The sequence below is a fragment of the Pseudophryne corroboree genome, chromosome 5 (genome assembly GCF_028390025.1).
Source record: "Pseudophryne corroboree isolate aPseCor3 chromosome 5, aPseCor3.hap2, whole genome shotgun sequence".
Classification (NCBI taxonomy): domain Eukaryota; kingdom Metazoa; phylum Chordata; class Amphibia; order Anura; family Myobatrachidae; genus Pseudophryne; species Pseudophryne corroboree.
In genome coordinates, this window is record NC_086448.1 from 694,149,894 (window position 1) to 694,176,280 (window position 26,387).

The 26,387-nt window shown below is 46.2% G+C and overlaps 1 protein-coding gene across 1 annotated transcript in view; it reads right to left on the minus strand.

The window, feature by feature from the left end:
- Positions 1 to 24,772, minus strand: part of VCPIP1 (valosin containing protein interacting protein 1) — a 42,918-nt gene extending 18,146 nt beyond the window's left edge. Inside the window, exons 1-2 of the mRNA XM_063923846.1 lie at positions 21,853 to 24,772; positions 9,107 to 9,193 (exon numbers count right to left, since the gene is read on the minus strand). Of these exons, the coding sequence (XP_063779916.1) occupies positions 9,107 to 9,193; positions 21,853 to 24,694 (2,929 nt within the window). The 5' untranslated portion in view covers positions 24,695 to 24,772. The remainder of the gene's footprint in view (positions 1 to 9,106; positions 9,194 to 21,852) is intronic.
- Between the last annotated feature and the right edge of the window lie 1,615 nt (positions 24,773 to 26,387).

Consider the following 26,387-nt stretch of genomic DNA (forward strand, 5'->3'; position numbering starts at 1 on the left):
GTCGACACTGGGGTCAGTGTCCATGTCTGTGTCTGTCGACCGACTGAGGTAAATGGGCGTTTTTACAAGCCCCTGACGGTGTCTGAGACGCCTGGACCGGTACTAATTTGTCCGCCGGCCATCTCATGTCGTCAACCGTCTTGCAGCGTGTTGACATTATCACGTAATTCCATAAGTAGACCATCCATTCCGGTGTCGACTCCCTAGAGAGTGACATCAACATTACAGGCAATTTGCTCCGCCTCCTCACCAACATTTTCCTCATACATGTCGACACACACGTACCGACATACAGCACACACACAGGGAATGCTCTGATAGAGGACAGGACCCACTAGCCCTTTGGGGAGACAGAGGGAGAGTTTGCCAGCACACACCAAAAGCGCTATAATGTATATAACAACCCTAGAAGGTGTTGTTTCTATATATGCGCTCTTAATATATCATTATATCGCCAATTTATGCCCCCCTTCTCTTTTAACCCTGTTTCTGTAGTGCAGTGCAGGGGAGAGTGGGAGCCTTCCTCACCAGCGGAGCTGATCAGGAAAATGGCGCTGAGTGCTGAGGAGAATAAGCTCCGCCCCCTTTTCGGCGGGCTTTTCCTCCCGGTTTTTTAATAACTGGCCTGGGTTAAAATACATACATATAGCCTTAATGGCTATATGTGATGTATTTATTTGCCAAATAGGTATTTATATTGCTGCCCAGGGCGCCCCCAGCAGCGCCCTGCACCCTCCGTGACCGTGTCAGTGAGCCGTGTGACAACAATGGCGCACAGCTGCAGTGCTGTGCGCTACCTCTCTGAAGACTGTGAAGTCTTCTGCCGCCTGTTTCCGGACCTCCGTTCCGCCGTCTTTCTTCAGCGTCTGTAAGGGGGATCGGCGGCGCAGCTCCGGGACGAACCCCAGGCTGACCTGTGTTCCGACTCCCTCTGGAGCTCAGTGTCCAGTAGCCTAAGACTTCAATCCTCCTGCACGCAGGTGAGTTGCCAGTCTCTCCCCTAAGTCCCTCGTTGCAGTGATCCTGTCGCCAGCAGGAATCACTGATTAGAAACCTAAAAAAAAACTTTACTAAATAGCTCCTTAAGAGAGCCATCCAGTTTGCACCCTTCTCGGACGGGCACAAAAACCTAACTGAGGCTTGGAGGAGGGTCATAGGGGGAGGAGCCAGTACACACCATGTGACCTAAAAAGCTTTTTAGATGTGCCCTGTCTCCTGCGGAGCCCGCTATTCCCCATGGTCCTGACGGAGTCCCCAGCATCCACTAGGACGTTAGAGAAATTTTAATTCCACGGTCTGAAGTGGCTCAAACCAATGTGATTTTAGGAAATCCAACACAACGTTGAGATCCCAAGGTGCCACTGGGGGCACAAAAGGGGGCTGAATGTGCAGCACTCCCTTAACAAACGTCTGAACTTCAGGCAGTGAAGCCAGTTCTTTTTGAAAGAAAATAGACAGGGCCGAAATCTGGACTTTAATGGATCCCAATTTTAGGCCCATAGTCACTCCTGACTGTAGGAAGTGCAGAAATCGACCCAGCTGAAATTCTTCTGTGGGGGCCTTCATAGCCTCACACCAAGCAACATATTTTCGCCATATGCGGTGATAATGTTTTGCTGTCACATCCTTCCTAGCTTTTATCAGCATAGGAATGACTTCAACCGGAATACCCTTTTCCATCAAGATCCGGCGTTCAACCGCCATGCCGTCAAACGCAGCCGCGGTAAGTCTTGGAACAGACAGGGCCCCTGCTGTAGCATGTCCTGTCTGAGAGGCAGAGGCCAAGGGTCCTCTGAGATCATTTCTTGTAGTTCCGGGTACCAAGACCTTCATGGCCAATCCGGAACGATGAGTATAGTATAGTTCTTACTCCTCTCTTTCTTATTATCCTCAGCACCTTTGGTATGAGAGGAAGAGGAGGGAACGCATAAACCGACTGGTACACCCACGGTGTCACTAGAGCGTCCACAGCTATCGCCTGAGGGTCCCTTGACCTTGCACAATATCTTTTTAGCTTTTTGTTGAGGCGGGACGCCATCATGTCCACCTGTGGCCTTTCCCAACGATTTACAATCAGCTGGAAGACTTCTGAATGAAGTCCCCACTCTCCCGGGTGGAGGTCGTGCCTGCTGAGGAAGTCTGCTTCCCAGTTGTCCACTCCCGGAATGAACACTGCTGACAGTGCTATCACGTGATTTTCCGCCCATCGGAGAATCCTTGTAGCTTCTGCCATCGCCATCCTGCTTCTTGTGCCGCCCTGTCGGTTTACATGGGCGACCGCCGTGATGTTGTCTGACTGAATCAGCACCGGCTGGTTTTGAAGCAGGTGTTTTGCCTGACTTAGGGCCTTGTAAATGGCCCTTAGTTCCAAAATATTTATGTGTAGGGAAGCCTCCTGACTCGACCATTGTCCTTGGAAGTTTCTTCCCTGAGTGACTGCCCCCCCAACCTCGGAGGCTTGCATCCGTGGTCACCAGGACCCAGTCCTGTATGCCGAATCTGCGGCCCTCGAGAAGATGAGCACTTTGCAGCCACCACAGCAGAGACACCCAGGCCCTCGGGGACAGGGTGATCAGCCGATGCATCTGAAGATGCGATCCGGACCACTTGTCTAACAGATCCCACTGAAAGATCCTTGCATGGAACCTGCCGAATGGAATTGCCTCGTAAGAAGCTATCATCTTTCCCAGGACTCGCGTGCAGTGATGCACCGACACCTGTTTTGGTTTCAGGAGGTCTCTGACCAGAGATGACAACTCCTTGGCCTTCTCTTCCGGGAGAAACACCTTCTTCTGTTCTGTGTCCAGAATCATACCCAGGAACAGCAGACGCGTCGTAGGAACCAGCTGCAACTTTGGAATATTCAGAATCCAGCCGTGCTGTTGTAGCACTTCCTGAGATAGTGCTACTCCGACCAACAACTGCTCCCTGGACCTTGCCCTTAGCAACGTCTGGAATTGGTAATGGCAGTCCTGTACCACAAAACGGAGGTACACCTGGTGAGGTGGGTAAATGGGGACATGTAGGTAAGCATCTTTGATGTCCAGTGATACCATGTAATCCCCCTCTTCCAGGCTTGCAATAACCGCCCTGAGCGATTCCATTTTGAACTTGAACTTCCTTATATAAGTGTTCAAGGATTTCAAATTTAGAATGGGTCTCACCGAACCGTCTGGTTTCGGTACCACAAACATTGTGGAATAGTAACCCCGTCCCTGTTGAAGGAGGGGAACTTTTATTATCACCTGCTGGAGGTACAGCTTGTGAATTGCCGCCAGCACTACCTCCCTGTCTTGGGGAGTAGCTGGCAAGGCTGATTTGAGGTAACGGCGAGGGGGAGACGTCTCGAATTCCAGCTTGTATCCCTGAGATACCACTTGTAGAACCCAGGGATCCACCTGTGAGCGAACCCACCGGTCGCTAAAGTTCCGGAGACGGGCCCCCACCGCACCTGGCTCCACCAGTGGAGCCCCAGCGTCATGCGGTGGATTTAGTGGAAGCAGGGGAGGATTTTTGTTCTTGGGAACTGGCTGTATGGTGCAGCTTTTTCCCCCTACCCCTGCCTCTGGGCAGAAAGGACGCGCCTTTAACCCGCTTGCCTTTCTGGGGCCGAAAGGACTGTACCTGATAATATGGTGCTTTCTTGGGCTGTGAGGGAACCTGAGGTAAAAATGTCGACTTCCCAGCTGTTGCTGTGGAAACGAGGTCCGAGAGACCATCCCCAAACAATTCCTCACCCTTGTAAGGCAAAACCTCCATGTGCCTTTTAGAATCCGCATCACCTGTCCACTGCCGAGTCCATAATACTCTCCTGGCAGAAATGGACATTGCATTAATTCTAGATGCCAGCCGGCAAATATCCCTCTGTACATCTGTCATATATAAGACTACGTCTTTAATATGCTCTATGGTTAGCAATATAGTGTCCCTGTCAAGGGAATCAATGTTATCAGACAGGGAATCAGACCACGCTGCTGCAGCATTGCACATCCATGCTGAAGCAATAGCAGGTCTCAGTATAGTACCTGAGTGTGTATATACAGACTTCAGGATAGCCTCCTGCTTTCTATCCGCAGGCTCCTTTAAGGCGGCCGTATCCTGAGACGGCAGTGCCACCTTTTTTGACAAGCGTGTGAGCGCTTTATCCACCCTCGGGGATGTCTCCCAACGTAACCTGTCCTCTGGCGGGAAAGGGTACGCCATCAGTAACTTTTTAGAAATCACTAGTTTCTTATCAGGGGAAACCCACGCTTCTTCACACACTTCATTCAACTCATCTGATGGGGGAAAAACCACTGGTTGCTTTTTCTCCCCAAACATAATACCCTTTTTAGTGGTACTTGGGTTAATGTCAGAAATGTGCAACACATTTTTCATTGCCGTAATCATGCAACGGATGGCCCTAGTGGAATGTACATTAGTCTCGTCCTCGTCGACACTGGAGTCAGACTCCGTGTCGACATCTGTGTCTGCCATCTGAGGTAGCGGGCGTTTTTGAGCCCCTGATGGCCTTTGAGACGCCTGGGCAGGCACTGGCTGAGAAGCCGGCTGTCCCACAGCTGTTAGGTCATCGAACCTTTTATGTAAGGAGTTGACACTGCGTGTAAAACCTTCCACATATCCATCCACTCGGGTGTCGACCCCACAGGGGGTGACATCACATTTATCGGCACCTGCTCCGCCTCCACATAAGCCTCCTCATCAAACATGTCGACACAGCCGTACCGACACACCGCACACACACAGGGAATGCTCTGACTGAGGACAGGACCCCACAAAGTCCTTTGGGGAGACAGAGAGTATGCCAGCACACAACACAGCGCTATATAAACAGGGATTTACACTATTACAGAAAGTGATTTTCCCTATAGCAGCAATACAATACAGTTTTGCGCCTAAATTTAGTGCCCCCCCTCTGTTTTTTACCCTTTGAGCCTGGAAACTGCAGGGGAGAGCCTGGGGAGCTGTCTTCCAGCGGAGCTGTGAAGAGGAAATGGCGCCAGTATGCTGAGGGAGATAGCCCCGCCCCTTTTTCGGCGGGCTTCTCCCGCTCTTATATTAATATTATGGCAGGGGATTTTTGCACATATATAGTTTATTAGACTATATTATGTGCTGTTTGCCAATGTAAGGTACTCTAATTGCAGCCCAGGGCGCCCCCCCCCCCCCCCCAGCGCCCTGCACCCATCAGTGACCGGAGTATGTGGTGTGCATAGGGAGCAATGGCGCACAGCTGCAGTGCTGTGCGCTACCTTAATGAAGACCCGCCGATTTCCAGGACGTTCTTCTTGCTTCTGGCTCTGCAAGGGGGACGGCGGCGCGGCTTCGGGACCGGACGACCGAGGCTGGGCCTGTGTTCGATCCCTCTGGAGCTAATGGTGTCCAGTAGCCTAGAAGCCCAAGCTAGCTGCAAGCAGGTAGGTTCGTTTCTCTCCCCTCAGTCCCTCGTAGCAGTGAGTCTGTTGCCAGCAGATCTCACTGAAAATAAAAAACCTAATAAATACTTTCTTTTCTAGAAGCTCAGGAGAGCCCCTAGTGTGCAACCAGCTCGAGCCGGGCACAGATTCTAACTGAGGTCTGGAGGAGCCAGTGCACACCAGTAGTCCTAATTCTTTCTTAGAGTGCCCAGTCTCCTGCGGAGCCCGTCTATTCCCCATGGTTCTTACGGAGTTCCCAGCATCCACTAGGACGTCAGAGAAATATTGGCTAAAATTACCTTCCAGCTGTGTGTATAAGGTGTATATGTAACATAAATGCATTCTATGCTTAGATTTAGGTCCCATCACCATGATATCTCATTATGGTATGCAATTATTCCAAAATACGGAAAAATCTGATATCCAAAATACCTCTGGTCCCAAGCATTTTGAATAAGGGATACTCAACCTGTATTCACAACTGCATATTTAACCCCTTCAGTGGCGAGTTCTCAATTTAAAAACACACCCTGGGGGTGTGTTTTTAAATTGGCGTGGGAGTGGTGGGGAAGGTGTAGGGTGGGCGAGTGACAGGGCAAGGTTATCGCCTGGTGATTGCCTGGGGACCCTACCCGCGGGGATCGCCAACACCAGTGCTGATTTGCAGCCACCTTGTGGTGCCCGGGAATCAGCATAAGCTATGATGCACCTAAGCCCACCCCCTGGCCAATAGGAGTCCTGAGGGCGGGCATAACTCCATAATAGAGTATGCTGATTCCCCGGCACCGTGCATGCTGCACTGATGTCACCAGCGAATCAGCAGGTAGTCTGCACGGAAATCTTCCGGGATTGCCAGCATACCAAAGGGGTTAACTGTTCCAGTAACATATCTCCCAACTGTCCCGATTTTTGCGGGACTGTCCTACCTGCGGGCCACAGTGTCCCATGGTGGTGGTGGTGGTGGGGAAACTGGAAGGCTCCAGTCACTGCTGCTCAGGTGGCATACTCAAAGTGCTGGGCATGCCCGATCAGTGATGGAACATGGGGGTGTGACTTGTGATCATGGCTCTGCCCCTTTTCATATAGGCCATGCACCCTTTCCAGGCGCATGCGCCAAGGTTCCTCTGTACTTTTAATAAGTTGGGGGGTATACAGTAAGCTGCCTAGCAATCTCGGCCTCACCCCTAATTCTTAATAGCTCTAATTCTTAATGCTCTCTGTTCTCTCCTGTGTAGCAGGGCTCAGGCTGCTGACATCATCAAGGCACACAAAGAACAGCCAATCAGCACTTTTACATGAATGCAGGGTTGAATAACCCGGGTTGGCACTTTAGAGTGCACATTGACCCGGATCCAACCCGTGTATAACACTGCTTTTATACCGGGTTGAAATGTAGGGTTACTCGACCCGGGATATTCAAAAGTGGTGCTTTTAGACTGCACCTCGACCCGGGTCGAGCTGCCTCGACTTGGCAATATCCCGGGATATATTTGCGGTGTGAAAGGGGTAGTGTCCGCAAAGAAACGTCTGAGATCCATGCGACGCTGAATTGTGCATAGGTTTACGAAGATGAGTATGCAACCCAGGACACGTGCTGTAAGCAAAAAAGCTAGATGCATATGAACTCGTGAATCAGAATCAGGCCATTAGAGTGTGACAATAAAAGAACAATCTACATTAATAAATTGGTAAATTCAGCTTTATGGATTTGGGCTACGGCTTGTACCAAGCTTTTGGGTAGGGCAGAGTGAAGAATATATTAGGGATGTGGTCAGGAGACCGATGGTCACATAACCTCCCCCTACATCCCGCCCCCTCACAATCCTGACGGTCTGGGACTTTTCCCACTCGTGGGTGTCCACAACACCCATAGAGTGGGATTAGAACCCGTCGCGACGGAAGGGTGGCGAGCGCTGCCGGGACCCCGGCGTCGGTATGCTCACACATACCACACCCATATATTATGCACATACTTCTCTTTATAGAAGAACATATTTTACTTAACAACTTTATGTTTATAAAACATGCTCTTAAAATTATTTGGACATTTGATTTTCTAATATTTTCTATTTATCAACAACATGATCTGATAAAATCAAGTACTCCTAGATCCTGATGATGGAAAGGGATACAGATAGTGGACATCTTGCTTGTATCTGCCAGGCAGTAACAAAGCAACTATGGGAAACAGAAGAACATTTTTCAGTGTGCACATAACAGTGGATAGCGCAATAAGTTACCTGGCAGACTTACACTAAAGGGTGATAAGAACCTGCAATGTAGAAGTGGGATTTACGAGGGAAAGAAAGTCTGCGATTACAAAGGAGAATGACGGATTACGGAATTTCTGAAGATAACTACAAGGCCATTGTTCTCTACGTGACCTACTATCTCTGTTTTACCATTACAGGAAAAAGGCACTGCAAAAAGAGGGACTGCGAGCAGAAATCCTGGCTCCGGCAACTGTTCACAACAATTGAATTGCTCCGTTGGATGCCCAGTACTGACAGCTGCAGGCACAAACAATTTAATTCCCCCCCCTTGACTAAATTCACCATAGACTTTCTGCAATGACCAAATTCTGTACATATAAAGGTCACATCACTGGCTTAGCGGGCACATCAATCCTGTCTCAATCTTTCATTTATTATGGACTATACTGGCTTCATTGAAGTTAATCCAATCAAATTGAACTTTGCAGCAATAATACTAACTAATGTTTTCAGTTATAATTAGCTGACAAAGGGACCTTCATTTTTTTTTTTTACATTTTAAAAAGTCAACTGCCTCTTAATAACTTATTTAAATAAACTGTAAGGGTGTGTACACATGGTGAGATCCTTGCTATGCCTGATTTTCACTTGCGATTTCCTTTTAACTCCCCGGAGCCCAGCACCACCGATTTTGACTAACTTTTCTTAAGATATGGACTATGTGTGCTTACGATTTTGGCTTATGTGAGATTTTGGCTTATGTGAGATGTCATTGACATGTGAGATGAACTAGATAGTACACCTATCTAGCAAGGATTGACTTGCCTGCACAGTCTATCTTTTCTTGCGATGCCGACCTGGCGGGACCACTCATCGGGATCGAATCGGGATCGCAAGGTGACTTTTCACCTTGCGATCTGCACTAACTTTTCTTGCGATTTTGACTATATAGTCAAAATCGAAAGAAAATATCTAACCGTGTGTACACACCTTTAGATTCTTAACACCTATAATACACATAAGGGTCTATTCAACTGAAGTCGGAATTGCCGTCAAGTCGGAAAGACGGCACCTTACGACTTTTTTAGGTCGAATCAGGATTCGACCTATTTAACTCAGTTGCCGTTTTTCCGAATTGTCGGAAAACACGTGGATCGGCGGCTTAGCTGCGGATCCACCTATTTTGTCGGATTTGCGGGCATCTCCGACAGGTTTTTGCCCTGTTTTCGACAATGCTGATCCGATTTAAAAAAGTCGGATCCGCATTGTCGAAAACCGGCTAAACCTGTTGGAAATGCCTGAAAATTGAATACTGACCTCTCGGAGAGGATCCGACAGGAATTGAATAGACCCCATAGTATGAATTTTAGGGTTATATTCTACAAAAAACAAAACCGGCATAAAATAGTATGCCAGAATACTATCCCATCAAAGAATGTGAATGGATTAAATTTCATATAAGAAGGTTCACTGTACCCATGTTTTTCTTCATTATATTGTAAAATACGCCTCCTTGCTGGAACAGATGAGGGAGACCTTTAGCATATGACCAAACATCTTCCCCTGCAAGACAAAAGCACACAGATAAAGCATAAGTAACACAAGAACCAGTATGATTGCCTCCTTCACCCACCATAGAATAGTTTAAAAACAAAACCATACATTCAAGGTAGGCTATATAATCCAAAACCACTCTTTCCAATAGACATATGGAAGCCAGAGGTGCGGGTTCCCGTCCCAACTCGGGCAATTTTTTTCCAAGCAGCAATCATTTACAAGGCTTGGGTTTGACTTGTAAATGATTGACACTTTAAAAAAAAAAAAAAAAAAGTCAGAGTTCGACCGGGAACCTACACCTCCAGCCAACTCCACTTCTACTCGTTCCTTCTATATTTGCATCCTGGAGTCAGACAGTAATCTGTATTCCAGTTTCTTTATAACAGGAATGGACCACTAAGTAATAGAGTCTTCTGCCCCGGTGACTTCAGGTAGAGAGACAAAATAGAATTTGTTTCACATGACATGAAGACTGGGCACCGCACTGCCCTTAAACAAAGTCTTGGTTTGGAGGCTGAACATAGTCTCCTGATCATATTCAACTGGGATAGTTCACGGTGCTACTGTGCAGCCTTCCGAGTCTCAATGCCACAAACCTCAATGCTATGAAAACTATTTTCACCCAAGCTTTCTCAGTCACATCAGCGATAAGCAGCACATCTAAACATACTAAACTGGCCGTGGAATGATGATGTCTCAGAGGACAAAGAACATTTGAGAACAAGACTCTCCTGTCACCAAGTAAGGCCAATGACACCATCTTTGTGATGCTGAATTATACCCCTAGCACTCTTCATAAATGGATATCAGACAGTAAAGACTATGGGGTATATTCAATTAGCAGTGATAACGAACTTTTCACGTGAAAAGTCCGGTTTTCGGGTGAAAAAACGGACTTTTCACGTGAAACGCAATTACAGCCTATTCAATTTTCCGTGAAAACTTATCGGTGATCGTTTTTTCACTAATTTCACTTCACCTTCTCTGAAGCAGGTGAAAAGTTGGGAAAAGTCACTATTTTAAGGTAAAAATGTTTGGATATGGTACAGAACTCCTGGGACACCCCCCTTAATGACTAATTAGGCACGTTGAAGTTTTAATTAATTTTAATTGGCCAATAATGACATGTCATTTTTGGGGTGAAAAAGTAAAAAGTCATGGAAATTGGGGTTCAAGGTATGGGACATGTATATTGGGGTGCTTTATGAGTGGGACAGGTGTTTTTTAGGCTTGCAGATGGGAGTAATCGGTCTGTTTCCACTTTTTTTAAAAGTACCATAAAATTACCCAAATATATACTTATACCCATTTTCATGTACCCCAAATTTAATGAGCATTTATTTTGCTCAAAAAAAATTGCTTTCTATAATTTTTTTGCATTTTTAAAAAAATGCATATAACAGCCATTTCACACAATTTAAGTCCCCAAAAACGCTCTAATGTGATCTCTAACACACTTCTCTTCTGTTTTCCTATGTTAGTTTAGCATTTTTTGGGGTACAGGCTGATTTCCCCATTTTCACCTGCACTTTTCACTGCAAGAATTTTCACGTGAAACCCGGTCGGAATTGAATAGGTCGAAAAACGGAGCGTTTTCGCGGCAATTTTCGGCCGATTGCCGCGAAAAATTTTCGGGCGCAAAATTGCCGCGAATTTGCGGATAATTGAATACCCCACTATAACTTAATTTAAGTTTTGAAAGCTTGATAAATGTATGATTTTCTGTTAGCATTTTAGTGAAAGTCTTTAGTTGAAACTCGTATTAGGTTCTGAAGATTTTGAAAGACCTCCGTGTCCACATAATACCCTGGCTATAAATCTGTGGGGGAGGGAAGGTGGGGGACACTGCATTAAGATCATCTTAATGCAGGGTCTTCCACTGAGGGATGAACATCTATAAATGAGAAGTGTAGGAAAAGTGGTATGATAAATGACAATGGTCTTAACTACAAGGAAATGGACACATCCTTTATCCTCAAAGTCTTCACTGAAATAAAGCGATCAGGTTTATCCTGGCATATGTCATCTGCAAGAGACGCTGCAGTCGGAACCCGACTGATGGGATATTAACTACATGCCCTTTAAAACCCCAAATTAAACTTAGAGCACTTTCCCCCCTGGTACCACAGAGATTCTGTGTAGGTAATGTGACTTAACTTATAACATCCTATTTTGTCACCATGGGGACTAGAGGCATCAGCATCTCATTCACCAATGGTAATAGAGGTGAAGACCTTGGGACCAGAACCAACATGTGACTTCTTTATCATGCAAGGATACATTTAGAGGTAAGGGAGGTACACACCGAGCAATGTTCACTTAATTTCTAAGCAATCTAAGTAGATTTCTTAGAAATTAAGAACACATCGCTCCGTGTGTAGGGGTGCCAGCAACAGCGATGCGCGGCCCCGGGCGTCGCTATCACCGGCTCTAGATTTGGCCTGCATGCAAGCCAAATCTAGTAGACCGCCCATCTCACTGCTGGGTGAAATGAGCACTCTTCCCCCCAGCTCAGCACACATCGCACTGTGCTGAGCGGGTGGGGAGAGATGTGTGCTGAGCGGTCTGTGATAGATCGCTCAGCACACATCTCCGGGAGAAATCTCCCATGTGTACCCCCCAGTAGATTCACTAAAGCTTCTAAAAAAATTCAAAAAAAGTGTAGCTGTTAACCATAGCAACCACATTTTAGCTAACCATTTTCTATTGCATTTTGATAATGATAGAATCTTATTAGTTGGTATGGGCAACACCTCCACTAATCTTTTCTACAAACTTTAGTAAATCTGCCCAATGTTATTCAAGTTGAGTTATTTATCCTCTTCCCAATTCTAGCAGGATGGGCTTTGGGCATCAGTTACCATTCGTCAACTGGAATATTCTTTACAGCACAAATTATAGACAAAGGGCCAAATGTAATAGAGTGAGAGTTTCATAAAGTGAGAGATTTGGTAAGGTATTGCAGTTTTTTTTAAGTGGCAATCATTGACACTGCAAAACCAGGTTGATCTTGCTGTGTAAATGATTACCACTTAAAAAAAAATGCAAAACCTTACCAAATCTCTCACATTTGTAAAACGCTCACTCTATTACATTTGGCCCAAAGCTTTGATATAATAATGGAACTTTGATGAAGCTGCTGGATTTCCTTACATGACCTCAGTCCAGACCACAGAATGGCTGGCAGAAGAAAAGTAGAGAAGACACAGATGTAATTGTTGATTTCATTATTATGGTAGCAGCAGCACTCATGCAAACTTTTAGCTCATGGGTTGGTGCATGAAGCTATTCAATTATATCCCATGGTGAGGACCACGGCAGTAAGGCACAGAGTCTGGGATAAGTGCCTGGCGCTATGCAATGACAGCACGTGGTAAGCCTAGAAGGTGCACTAACAGCAGATTTCTGTATGCAGAGGTGCAAACAAAACTCTGTGTTAAGTGCATCCTCGGGAGTTACTGCAGGCTGTGATTGAATAGTTCACGAGTCTTAACTCATAAGCTAAAAGCCCACAATAGGTCCCATGGCTATCTGACCCCCACCCCTATCCACTCCATGGTTTACCTCACCATACACTGGGTGCAAAAGTTCTGTACATGCAGCAGAGAGACTTGCTGTGAACACTGCTATGCCGCTTGGAGGTGAGGGGCGAAAGCTATAGTATGCACGCATAGTAACATAAAAGCTGAGCATTATATATGGCATATGTGTCCTTATACACTATTGGTGCAGATGAGCCAAACATCCCTCCTCTGCGCCCCAGGTCCCGCGCGACTGAGCTTTCGCCAAGCGTTCTTTTCGTGCGAACGCTGAAATTAAACCACTTTACAAGTCTGCACTGATTAATTTGATATGTGACATTTATATGTCTGTGTGTGACAGAGTCTGAATCTATATATGAAGTGTCAGAATGCAGCGGCTTTTTTTTACACCACGTTTTGTTTTGCTTCGTATGCAGATTAAGACTCAGACGTACACAGATGTACAAGTGTGATTAATCAGTGCAGTCCTGCAAAGCAGTTGTCGAATCACACTGCCACTAAGTCACACATTCACGCGAAAAAGATGCTACACCGCTCAATGCATCTCATTCATGCCAGTCGTCTTGCGCCACATGGCATATTGAGGCTGGATTTATGAGGTCATATGTGTACATCTCCAAAGCGTTCAATTAGCTTTTATAGGAATGACTGTGCAGTAATATAAGGACAAAGCAAAAGAGACTTTACTTTTGGTTCTTGAGATATATACTGCAGTTCCCAGACTGATGTATCATTACTTAATATAATACTACTAAAAGGTTGCAGGCATATAATGCATGTGATAGTGATGGATTAAATAAAACTGCACAGTCATCTCCAGGTCTCTAATGGGTATAAACAATAAAACACTTTTGGATATCTATATTTCTGAATCCTATATGCCTATTTGACAGTAGACATAGAATTGAAGTGGTCCTAAGCCAGGCATGTCCAAACTGCGGCCCTCCAGCTGTTGAGAAACTACACATCCCAGCATGCCCTGACAGCAAAACTCTGTCAGGGCATGCTGGGATATGTAGTTTCACAACAGCTGGAGGGCTGCAGTTTGGACATTCCTGCCCTAAGCCAAACTGGTTTATGTAAGAATTGTATATCCACACTATGGGCCTTAATCAGGTCGCATCACGATACAATCTGCCCTAGGAAACGCCCATGCGCACACGCAGGTCCCATCCTTAGCGTGCGCGCTCGGCCAAAGCGACTGGATCGCATTGGCTGCGAACGCCTCTGCCTGAATGACCGGCAGGGGCGTTCGCGGGGCGGTGACGCGGCATTGTGGGGGATGGGTCGCTTCGAACGGAGGTGGGTCGCACCGTTTTCGGGGAGGCTGCACGTAGTCACATCAGAATCAGAATCAGCTTTATTGGCCAGGTGTACTCACGTACACTAGGAATTCTTTGTGGTACAATGCATCGCCAAGCAGCAACATGGAGGAAAAATGTAGCATACATTACAAACATTACACACATGAGTTCATACTGCACATATGCAACTGTACAGTAGACATATTATACATTTAAGACTAAAAACTAAGGCTGCTTGGCAGCTGCTCCGAAGGAAAACATGGCATTGGTGCGCCTGCCTTCGCTGGGGGGCGTCCACAGTTGCTGCAATCGCAATTACATTGCGGTCGCTGCCATTGGGCTGTATTACTAGCTTATATTATATTGTTTACATGCTGGGAGAAAACTCCCAGAAGCCACCACTGATTCACAAAATTTTCTAATTTTTCTGAGCTGACGCAGGACATTTCTGGAAGGTGGTGCACAGGTAAAAAGCTGCTGTAACCCTCGGCAACTAAATATTTGTTTCAACTTTCTAAACTTTTCCTTAATCTTAAAACATAATTTGAAAATTTTCCTTTACACCATTTTCAGCAACATCTGAGATAATTACTTCCACTGTACCAGCAATAAAATGTGATGCTGAATCATATGTAAAACATTCTCATCTTTGTACAGTTGTAATAAATATCGCACTACTGCGTAAAATAAAAGGAGGAACTGTGAAAATCCGCCTGATTAACAGTTGGCCTCATATACAAGTCACACTAGAGGTGCACTGCAAATCGCCTTGGAATTGTACCAGCCTACATATACTGTCCACCCAGCAGTTTAAGACGCACGCCTGCAATACGCTCAGAAAACTAGAATTGCGTCTAGGTTTGCAGGTAATAGATGTGAGAAAAAAAAAAAAGCATAGACTGCACATTAGTCCAACCTCATTACTACTACAGACCCGTTCGATAAACAGACGTTCAAGTTTTTCTCCAAAATGACATCTCACTTTAGCAAGTTTCTGGCTTAAAGGAATGAGGGAGAAGTGCATTGACTGCCTTTATATATTGCATCGCCTGTGTGTGTTTTAAGGTTTCTGTTTGTTCACATTGGGCAGAGTAGGTGTAGAATTTACTTTCTCCATGTGGAAGGTGGAAAATGCATCTGATAAAAAGTGTAGGATGAGACCAAATCCTTCACAGTGGTAAATTCAATCAAATTCAACTGCAAGACAGGGAATGCAGTTAATTTGCCGGCTGTCGGGATCCCGGCAGTCAGGATACCAACGCCGTAATCCAGACAGCGGTAATCCTGACTCACAGAGGCTACTCCCAAATGTGAGTGTCCATGACACTCAGAGTGGGAATAGAACCTGTTTTGAGCATATCGAGTCCCGCAAGGGGACTCTTTGTGCTCGCCCCGCTTGCAGCATACTGGCTGCCAGTAAATCATACTGATCCCCAAGGCATTAATTTATTATAATACGCGAACATTACAGAAAGGCTGGGGGCATATGTAACAAGTACCTGTGTGCCAACTTTCGCTGACTACAAAACGCCCTCTGGAAAGTGCCATCAGCTTATCCTGTGTTACAGGTACATTTTGCATAGGTTTTATTATTGCACTTTTGCAATAAAGTGTGCAAAACAGGTAGCACAGTGTCTAGCAATGCTGCCTCACAGCACTAGGGTGACTGCTTTATATGTACTCTCAATTTCTTTACACAGTCCAAAGACTGGTGTGGATTGCTATATACTGTATTTTGTGTACAAAGAAGATAAATACCTTGCAACAACATAAAAGGTTACTAAGTATAAATAGTAATCTATGTCATCCTAAACTACTACAAACAATTTCTGCTTGTTCACATTAAATATTTTTGCACACATATGTGGCCTGCTATCAGAGAGTGTAAAATGTGTAAAACTAAGAATAGAAAGTAATCAGAACTGCCAGAAGTAGTAGTAGAATACACTGTGGGGGGACTGGAACTAACATCATATTTCGGAGAAAAAAAAAAAAAAGTTTACAGTGATCTTTTTGTAGCAAATGTTTATTAAAAAAATTAGTGCATTTGTAGTTATTTTAAAATAGTCCATTACTTGCTAAACACCCCTCAGGAGAGTGCCAATAAAGAGTAGACCTGGGGCTGGGAGACGGCAGCCCTCCTTCCTGTTCCCAGCAGCTAGACCAGGGAAAGGTGCTATACAGGCGGGAAGTGGCTCTGCAAAGACTTCACTATGTCCAGCATGTAAGAGTTGATGCTGGGTCCCACTAGGGGCCTAATTCAGATGTGGTTTGAGTTTTTGTTCCTTGGAAGCAGCAGTGATGTATGGTGATGCAGCAGGAGATGTCTATTACAAGTAGACGTCTCCTACTGCAGTAGTGATCTGACCTGTATCCTAGGAAGCAGCATTGAATCACATACTCACAACTGATATCCCTGGTCTCTTCCCTCCCCCTAAACGGTGGCGACATACCACCGTTTTCCCAAACGAAGCACGTCGCCACCCCCAACCCCGCCTGCACAACTGCATCAGACTGTCAATCGTTGCAGGGCCCTTCGAGCACCAGCAGAACGAGCCCTACACATGCGCAAAGTACCAATAACAGGTACTTTGCACACCCCGTAGCACTTGCTACGGAATCTGAATCACCCCCTAGGTTTCAGAATCATTTCCTTCTTGCATCTTTACTGGTCTGGAACACGGGGGAGCAGAGATTTGTAGGTGGAAGGCAGCAAAGAGTCAGAATGAACTAGCTTTACTTATACCCCTTTCACATCTCCAATGCCGGATCCCACCCGGGAATTGGAAATGGGTCCTTCCCGGGTGGGATCCGGAATTGGAGACTATCTGCTGCCAATTTGCTGGGTCGGTTGCCGTAGCAGCAGGGGGCGGGACAGGCAGCGGTGCTGGGAGATGAGATAATCTCTGCGCCGCCTCTCCCTATCTAGTAAACGGGCCCCGTGAATCCGTTTACGCTGCCACTGACCCGGTATTCAATGCGGGAATAACACTGCTTCACACCGCACACTGACCCGTGTCGACCCGGCAATATGCCCGGTCGATACCGGTTATTTGTGCGATGTGAAAGGGGTCTGAGGTCACTCTCCTGGGCATCATGGAAGGATAAGAGATATAAAAGTAAAACAACAAAGGCTATTTAACATGATTACAGCTTGGGATAAAGAAAGATCTAGGATGCTGTAATACAACTCCCAGCAACAGCTTGTAGATCACAAACAATGTGAAATAAAAGGTTTGAAAGCTATGAACTGTAATACCCTGCTCAGAACATTGCCCTCTTGTACAATGTTTTAAACACATGGGAGCTCCAATATTATTTCTGTGTAGGCGGTGTAGACTCACTCATGTCATGCTGCTACAGCTAGAGTCATCATAACAACTCCATTACCAAACCTGCATAAAAGGCTGCATGCCAGATGGTGCTGCGGGCAGCCACTATTTCTGCTTGCACCCTCATGAGGTGGCAGGGGCAGAAATGTTCGAAAAGTCTAGCTTTTGGGCACCAAAACGGTATTTTACTTACTGAACCCAGCACTTCAGATGAGTTTAGCCACTTTACTAAACTCTGAGAATTTTGGGCACGACAAATGCGATACGTAATGGCCACCCACAAATAATTGAATAGCTCTATCAGGCGCCCATTACTTACCTGCACGCATAAAAAAATACAATTCCACCATCTTAGAACTGGAAACAAGTACTGTATGCCACAGAGATCAGGGTCATTTCAGATCTGTCCCACAAATTAAACGCCATTTGTATTTTGGAGAAAGTTGGTCTTAAGTGTGTAATAGTGAGAGAAAAGTGGAAATCACTGCATTGCTGGTACTTTGCCCCAATGTAACCTTTAACACAGCATAATTAGATTTCTGCAAACTTTGTTCACCTCTATTATGCAGATGGTAAAGGATAATTTTGATTCCAACAGATTACTAATCTAGTATGTAAATTAGTATGTAAATGAATCTGTTCTCTTTTCTCCCTACTCTTTCCCTTTTTTTCTGGCTCATTCATATATAGAATTAAATGTTATTAATGGTTCGACTTAGATATTCGCTTATTTAGGTACTTGTATTAAACAATTACTGAATGAAATATTTTAATAAGCAATATTATAACTCAATATCTGTCTTTAGTCTAGAATCTATATATATATATATATCTATATATATATATATATATATATATATATATATATATATATATAACACAATTAGCAGAAGTATAAGAATGAGGCTATTTATTCATACATCCATATAAAGACTCCTGTAGAGAGTATGTGGAAGTATTGTCCCCCAATTTTTTGATATGTACTGTATATAGAACTGAAGTGTTATTTCCAGACCGGGTTTCCATGGTTACCGGCCGGGAGCGGCGCGTCATCACTCAGCCATGTGACTAAAGCGTCTGGCTGGGGGGGGGCGCGCGTCCCCTAGCGGCCGCGTCGCCATGGCGACGGGGAGGGCGCATCACTTCCGGGTAGTGTCGCTAGTACACCGGCCTCCCAGGGGTGTGCGTCACTAACGGACCGTGTCGCCATGGCGACGGTCCATTAGTAAGCGCACGTAATCATAACGGGGGACGGAGGGATATGGCGAGTAATAATGGACCGCCGGACTCGGGGCTCAGATTGGAGGGCCACATATATAAATATATAAGTATGGGCTTATGCTAAATAGAGATCCCATCCGATCATGTGACAAATGATCATGTGATACAGACTAATCACATGACCTCTGATTTAACCTATGAGAAAATCTTGGGTACTGTTTCCCTGACTACAATGGAGTAAACAAACTCCCTGATTGGACTAATACACACTATATTAGAAAATTAAAAGCATTTATTAACACTAGAAACAACAGTTAAGTGTTACTAATGGTCCCTACGGGGAGGTAGGTCTGTCTTCTATATATGTCACAATTGTTTTAAATATTTGAAAGCATTATATGCTTGATTAGTAGAAACTGTGCATCCAGGTGCTAATTAAGCCACCATCTTGTCTAGGGTATATAAACCCCAAACAATACACCATACCTTTGAAAAAGCTGCAAGCTCTATGCAGCAAAACGCGTCAGGTGTTATACATTGGAACAGGACTACTTTAATTTGGATCCGAACCAGCCCGTGTCATCTACCAGTTATCCAGAGGAGCTACAGAGAGGCACCACCTAACCACCGCATTGCATGAGGTACTCATCTGTATATGGGACACGCTTCATAATCCTCTAGCGGTGCATGAAAAATACATTGGACTCTCTAATCTCATAGAAGACTCTCCAAATTGGACTCTTTACTGGACCTCAATTTCATCTAAGGGCATCATTTGGAACGGATCCCCTGCATTGCACTATGCTATATGTCCTGACCCAATATATCGGGTAAATTATTCCCCTTTTAAGAATTCATGAATTCATGTGGTTTATTAATTATTGCACAGGATACTATTTTTTAGAAATATTGTTTTTAATAAATTGTTATAAATTTGACACACTTAGTGTAATTAATTGCTCTTTCCTCCTGGAGCGCAGCCTCTCCTTTTCCTCTTTTCTGTTGTACATCGGGAGTGACTTCCCTCTATATATTGGCTGCTGCTTAGCGGGGCATCTTGTCTCATAGCGCCCGAATATTTTTGGTTAATACCTTTCTTTGCAGATTACTAATCTAGTGTCATCCAAACATAAATTCTCTCTTTAAAGTAAAGTTGGAAAGACTTAAACAACTTTGTTTTTGTAGTTGCTATTATTTTATAAAACAGGCTTGACAAATGTCTGGTTCTCTAGCTTCCACTACAAGTCCCAGCATTCAGGGACCAAAAAATTGCATAACCCCCGTGTTATATAACCTTATACACAGTAACAAGGTAGTGTAGTGTTCATTCTAGCACCCTGCGCCTTTCAAAATCCATGCAGTTTTTCTTTCTTGCCTGGGGTGTCGCTCTCTGCTCTGGTGCTTCTCAGAACACTCTGGTCTGTATCTCAGCACTGAAATACAGACCAGAGTGTGCTGAGAAGCACCAGGGCAGAGAGCGACACCCCAGGCAGGAAAGAAGAACTGCATGGATTTTGAAAGGTGCAGGGTGCTAGAATGAACACTAGTAGTGAATACGAAAAACACAACTGATACAGAACCGAACCATGAGCCAGAAAGAAAATAATTCTACTTAATTTGGGCCCCAAAGGGACGATTTAGTTAACCAGTAGGTTCTGTAGTAACCTTGCGTCAATGGGCCTGATTCAGAGATTTACACAACGCCAATGTTTACGCAGTTGAGTGATTATTGAGTGGAATCACATTAATCGCAGTCACACTGCGCATGTGCTAAATCGCCCACAGTGAGGATCTTGTACACAAATCATGGCGCCAGCATCTCAGATATCGCAGCCGTTCTGCGTGACCATAGGGTTACTCACTGGAGGGCATGCAACACCGCTGCTTGTTTGTACGCAGATGCTAATATTTGCAAAGCCAATGGCGGACATCTCTATACATGCCCATTCTGCTACAGCACTTGTGTATTTTCGCACGTCCGCTGCGTATGGAATCGCAGCTGCAAATGAATCGACGCACATCTCTGAAATCAGGCCCAGTGTAAATAACAGTCTATGTAACAATTTTCACTTCCTCTTGCTGGCATAGAGTGGAGAGCAATAATAAGCAATATTCATTACCAGAATTATGGTATTTGTGCCCTATAGACACGAGGTTACCACAGAATGTCGCTGCTCTAAGGGGCAGATACAATTATGCACAAAAGCCACACACGCTGGTCATGGTATCTTCAGAGCGTTATATACAGAAGGCAGATTTAGCTTGTGGCCTATGGAGGTACAAGCAGAATCTGCTTACCGTAATAGGCGGAAAAATGTGCAACGCAAGCAGCCAAAGATGCTAGATCCAAGTGGGGCAAAAGACCTCTGACATCAGGGGGAGGAGCAAGGTGGCGGGACAGCACTTTCACTATCCAGGTCAACAACTGCTCCCTTCAGTAACCCTGGTGGCGAGCAAAGCGGAGCGAGCCACCAAGCCCATAGCTTGGCGAGCGTACATTTCGGGTCCATGTTCTGACCTTGCTCCTCCTCCCTCGTCGCTAGTCACGTGGTGGTGACGTCACATAACCATAAAACTAATGGGCCCTACATACTTGCCAATGTGTAGGGCCGATATGAACGATCAGTAATGAATGATAAATCGTTCGCATCACTCAGTGTGTAAGCATCAACAATGAACGATGCACTGCCCCGCGGTCGTTCATCCTTGGTTTTCCCTCGTTCTTCCTAGCAAGTCAATTTGGGTGATGGTCATTAATCGTTGAACTCGACCATCGTCAAGATTGGAAACATCGGCAAGTGTGTAGGGCCCATAAGGCAAGGTAAAGCACACCCCTAAAACTAATGCAAGGGTAACCAATATGCGCATTTTCAGCTGGGGCAGTATTCAGTGATGGAGGTGAACGTTAAGCGCCCTACACACTGGGCAATGGTGATATGAACTATATCACTCATAAATGAGCAATATATCATTCATATTGTTTTGTGTGTAGGCACCAACGATGAACGAAGCGCATCCCCCGGTCGTTCATCGTTGGTTTCCCGTCATTTTGCAATGCAAAACAATTTGGCCGATAATGATCATTATTCAGATCGTTCATCGTCCAAATTGCTGCTGTCACCCAGTGGGTAGGGCACTCTAGATCTAAAGCAGTGTTTTCTATACCAGTTGCTTCCTGTACAAAGTAAGCTACAAATGTATTGGAAATGTAAATCCTTTTCTTAAACACCAAGAAATCATTAATCATAATAAACTTATGTTCTTACCCATAAGAGTTGCCAGTAAACACAAGGAATACATTTCCTTATCAATCTGGTCTTGGAGCTCCTTGGAAACAGCATTTGCAGACTCTGAGGAATCGGAAGCTGTGATAGCATGGGGAGAGTGGGATGAGGTGTGCTGGACAGGTTTATCTTTGGCCTTCAATATTTCTACTGTCACACGGTCGCCATGTTGTAGCGGCACAGGCTCATTTTCCATGCCAACTTTTGGCGGCTGAAGCTCTTTTGGCGGAAACCCATAACGAATGGACTGTAGGTAAGGAGGGATGTCTAACTCTTTGGCTATCCCTTCCTGAAGCTCAGAAAACGTGGTTGAGAATTTTAATGTGAGCATGGCCTGGCGACCATCATTGGTTGTTATACGGATTTTCTTTTCTTTGGAAGATGTTGGGGAATAAGGCGTTTTTGTGGGAGTTGAAGAGCCAGATGATGGACTATCTCTGACAGTGCCAGGGGACGATGCTCTTGCTTGTCCTTTCTGTTCCTGTTTTATCTGATCTGATTTGCGCTTTTGCATGACAGAGGCTTGTTCAGTGATGTTCTGCTGGAGCTTCCTTTCTGTTTTGCTCATGTTTAATTCTTCTTTGTGCAAAGTCTTAGCCTTCTGGCCTGTGAGAATTATTTTTGTGGGGAGGTTTGAGTCAGAGTCCTGCTCCAGTTTAATATCTTCCATCCTTTGTACATGTGCACCATCGATTGATACGGGTGTATAGTCGTCCGGATTCTTTTTGGCAGTCTGATGTAATATTGTGTTGACAACTTTCTGTACAAGAATCTCACTGCCGAACTCTCCAGGGAAATGCTTGGTGACCAATTTCATTGCAACATCATACACATTGCTATTAAGGCTGACATCACTTTCATACTGGAACCAATATACAGTTTCTCTCACTACTCTTCCTGCCCATTCCAGTGTTATAGGAAATGCTTCAGGCAAATTATCATACTCTTTACCATCCCAGTAATGTTTAAAACCACAACCACATTTGCCACCATAGGACCTGGTGTTAGTTCTGTCACCGTCAAGATACACGATGGACGAATCATTTCTCACTCTGCGAACGGAGTTCCCACGGCACCAATTGCAACTGGTTAAGTTACTCAAATTAAAATCAGGTACCAAAATATCATTCACTGCATCATATGAGCACACAATGTTATTTAGGGGAAAACTGTAATTCTTATCTGGTTTCAGCTGACCATGGGTGGTCTTTGCCAGGTTATACAACTTACCACCCGGGGCCAACCACTCTGGAGGGACCAGAAGTTCTGACAGAGCCCCACATATGAGGCATTTGTGAAGGCGGTTTTCCAACACTGCTTTCTTGGCAGCAGCTGTCACTTCCTCAGGTTGAACTCCTATGACTCCTGTTCTCCTATAAAAATATTGATGTACATCTGCTACCAAACTGGGGTGGATACCGTGCTTGGTCATGAATACATCCTCCATTGCAGCAACCAGCCGCAACAGATACTTGTCTTGCAAACTTCTGTCTCCTCCAATAATGCAACTTCCATCTTCCTCCAACTTTATGTATTTCCGTATCAAGTCTTGCGGGACCCCCCACGCCTTGGGGAGCAATTTCAAAGGAAGTTTTGGCAAGGAACTGCCTTTGATACCAACCAACGGGATGTAATGATTGCGCCCTGAGCTACTCCAGGCAATGCATATTGGCTTATTGAGCTGTCCGTCTTTACCCTTACAATTCTCTGCCGGTATCAACCCAGGAAGGAAAGTAGCTGAATAGTCCCCAGAACTCCTCATGCCACTCAGAGAATCGAGCAATATTATAGGACGGTGAAGAACATTAGCCAGCCCAAATATGTGAATATTTCGCAGACCAAGGGGAACGCCTTCTGGTGGCACAAAGCACGGATCGCATTCGTTAATGATGTCTTCCCATTCTGCCACATCAATGAAATCGTGGAAGAGGGCCTTGTACGTATCCAGGTTCTCTTTCAGGTGCTTCTTTAGATTCTCCCGTAAAGCGTGCCAGAACAGTTCCCTGCCCACCAGCGACCGCGACACAGCGTGCACCAAGCAGTGCCCGTCGCCATCAACGTGGACAGGTATAAAGCACTCCTGGTTGTCGTTGGCCTTCTTGATGTCCTCCAGGGTGTCATGAAGGTAAAGAAGGCTACCTGAGCGGTCCTTACCATAGCCCACTGTGTCTACATGCTCAGGCTCTATGAGGAAGGCTCTGTCCCCCAGGAGAGAGCAGTCAAACACGTCCCCCTGGTTCATGTCCCTCAGCAGCTTGGCCTTGCCAGTCTGCTTGTCCATGCCATAGCGGGCCAGGATGGGCGAGAGCAGCTTGCAGTGGTAGTTGGAGAGCCCCATCACCTTCACCATGTCCGCGTTTCTCCGGGGCGGCCCGGCCACGCCGAGCAGGGCGTTCCTCAGCAGGTTGTGGAGCACCACGTCCGGCTCGATCACCTCCTCTACCTCCAGCAGCTTGGCCTGCTCGTGCCTCTGGCCGCAGTCCGTGCACTCGATGCTGGCCGAGCCCTGGGCCGGGAAGAACAGTCGGGCCCGGCACTTGGGGTCCGGGCAGGTCCCGGAGAAGATGCGACGATCCCTCCTCTTCTGCTGCTGCTGCATCTGAGACGGGGACTGAGACATGGCTGCGGGCACGTTCACCGCTCGCTCATCCTCCGGCAGCTCCCTCTCCTCCGCCGCCGAAGCCGCGATCACAACAACGGCTACCGGTCTCCTCCAATGCGGAAGCACTGCCCCTCCGCCGCTCGCCGCCAGCCGCAGCTCCGCCCCTTCTCTGGGACAGTCGTTGACAGACGTAACGGCCCCTTTCCGCGCAGCTACGCCCATTTTTGCCGCTGTGGACTGTGGCCGTCGTAGTTCTGAAAGCTAGCCTAGCCGCTAGAGCGTAGGCCTTACCAAACTACAATATCCATGATGCATTGCGAGAATCACCCGGAAGTGGCGGCGGGGTTTGTAGTTCTCCTTAGCAATGTGGTGTAGCTCCCTAGATGTTTATGACAGCTGGAGGGAGGGGCTAAGGAGTTACTATTGGGCAGGGGTGATCAGATGTATCAGAGTCAGAGACCTTATAAAGAGGAAAAGTGAAGAAGTTGCCCATAGCAGCTAATCGGCTTCTTCCTCTTATTTTATAGAATATACTAGATAGTTGGTAGAATCTAGTTGCTTCCTGTGGGGGCCAGTTTGTTTTAGTGTTTTCTGTGTGGCCCAATGTGTATGTTTTTCCTGTGTTTTATTTTTATTTTGTGCAATGTTATTCATCTGCGCTTGCATCTCAGTTGCACCACGCATGCATGCATGCAATAGCGGATCTTGCCACGGGCAAGCAGGACTTTTGCCCGGGGGCAGGGCCGGCAACAGAAATCTCGGGGCCCCGTACAGTGATATCTGTGGGGCCCCATCTAATTTTATTTATATATATATATATATATATATATATATCTCCACACACAGAGGCTCCAGCAGGGGCTATGCTGCAGACAAGACCAGCACTCCATTAATAGCATAAAGTTATTTAATGTCATCCAAGACACGACTAGTGCAAAGTCAGCATATGGCATATTGGAATATTCTCACAAGTAACGTCCATGCTGGGGACATGTGTCCAACCCAGCTGTGGCTCCCTCAGTCTGTCTGTCCCCAATGACTACATGCTGCATTCCCAGCTCCCCTACCCTATGCCAAAGCAATATATACCCTCACCAATCCACTCTTAACCCGGGGAGAGATTCACCTGCGCTGCACTTTCCACTATCCAGACCCGCACACCACACAGCAGGTACCATGCGGCCCTCACACCCCACTAGAAGAGGCCAGCACAGGGCACAGGAATCCTGCCCAGCGGAGCTGCTGCCATGTCCCATAACTGCTTGCAACAGATAGGGACCCGGAATAGTAGGTACACACTTGCGCCGCATAATGACTGTGTGTAAGAGGCTCCTGTCACTCTGAGGCTCCATTGTAGAGAGAGCACACCCCCTTTTTCATTTTGTACTTTTGTACTGAGCCCTTAGGGAGCTATGGCACTCTCCACATGGCCAGCTGTCTCAGTCCTATACAGCGCAGACTTGCTACCCTCGCCCTCCTGTTTACTCTGAGGCTGCGCCCACACCACCTGCAGCTCGCTGCATTATTTGGACAAGACGGCTCACATCCCTGACGGTCACTAAGTGGCATATCCTTGGGGCCCCCTCTGACCCTTGGGGCCGGGTACAGTTGTCCCCTTTGACCCCCCCTGTCGCCGGCCCTGCCCGGGGGCGCCGCCTTCCGGAGGGTGCCGCACCAGGGCAAGATCCGCTGCTGCTGTGCCCCCCGCTGCCGCTGTGAAGGGAAACTAGAGTTTCCCTTCGTGGAGAGGTCCTTAACTGTGCGGTGCGCGATGACGTCATCGCGCACCGCACAGCAAAGGTCCTCTCCACGAAGGGAACTAGACGCTACGCGTCGCGTCTAGTTCCCTTCGTGGAGAGGACCTTTCCTGTGCTGTGCGTGATGACGTCATCGCGCACCGCCATTAAAGGACCTC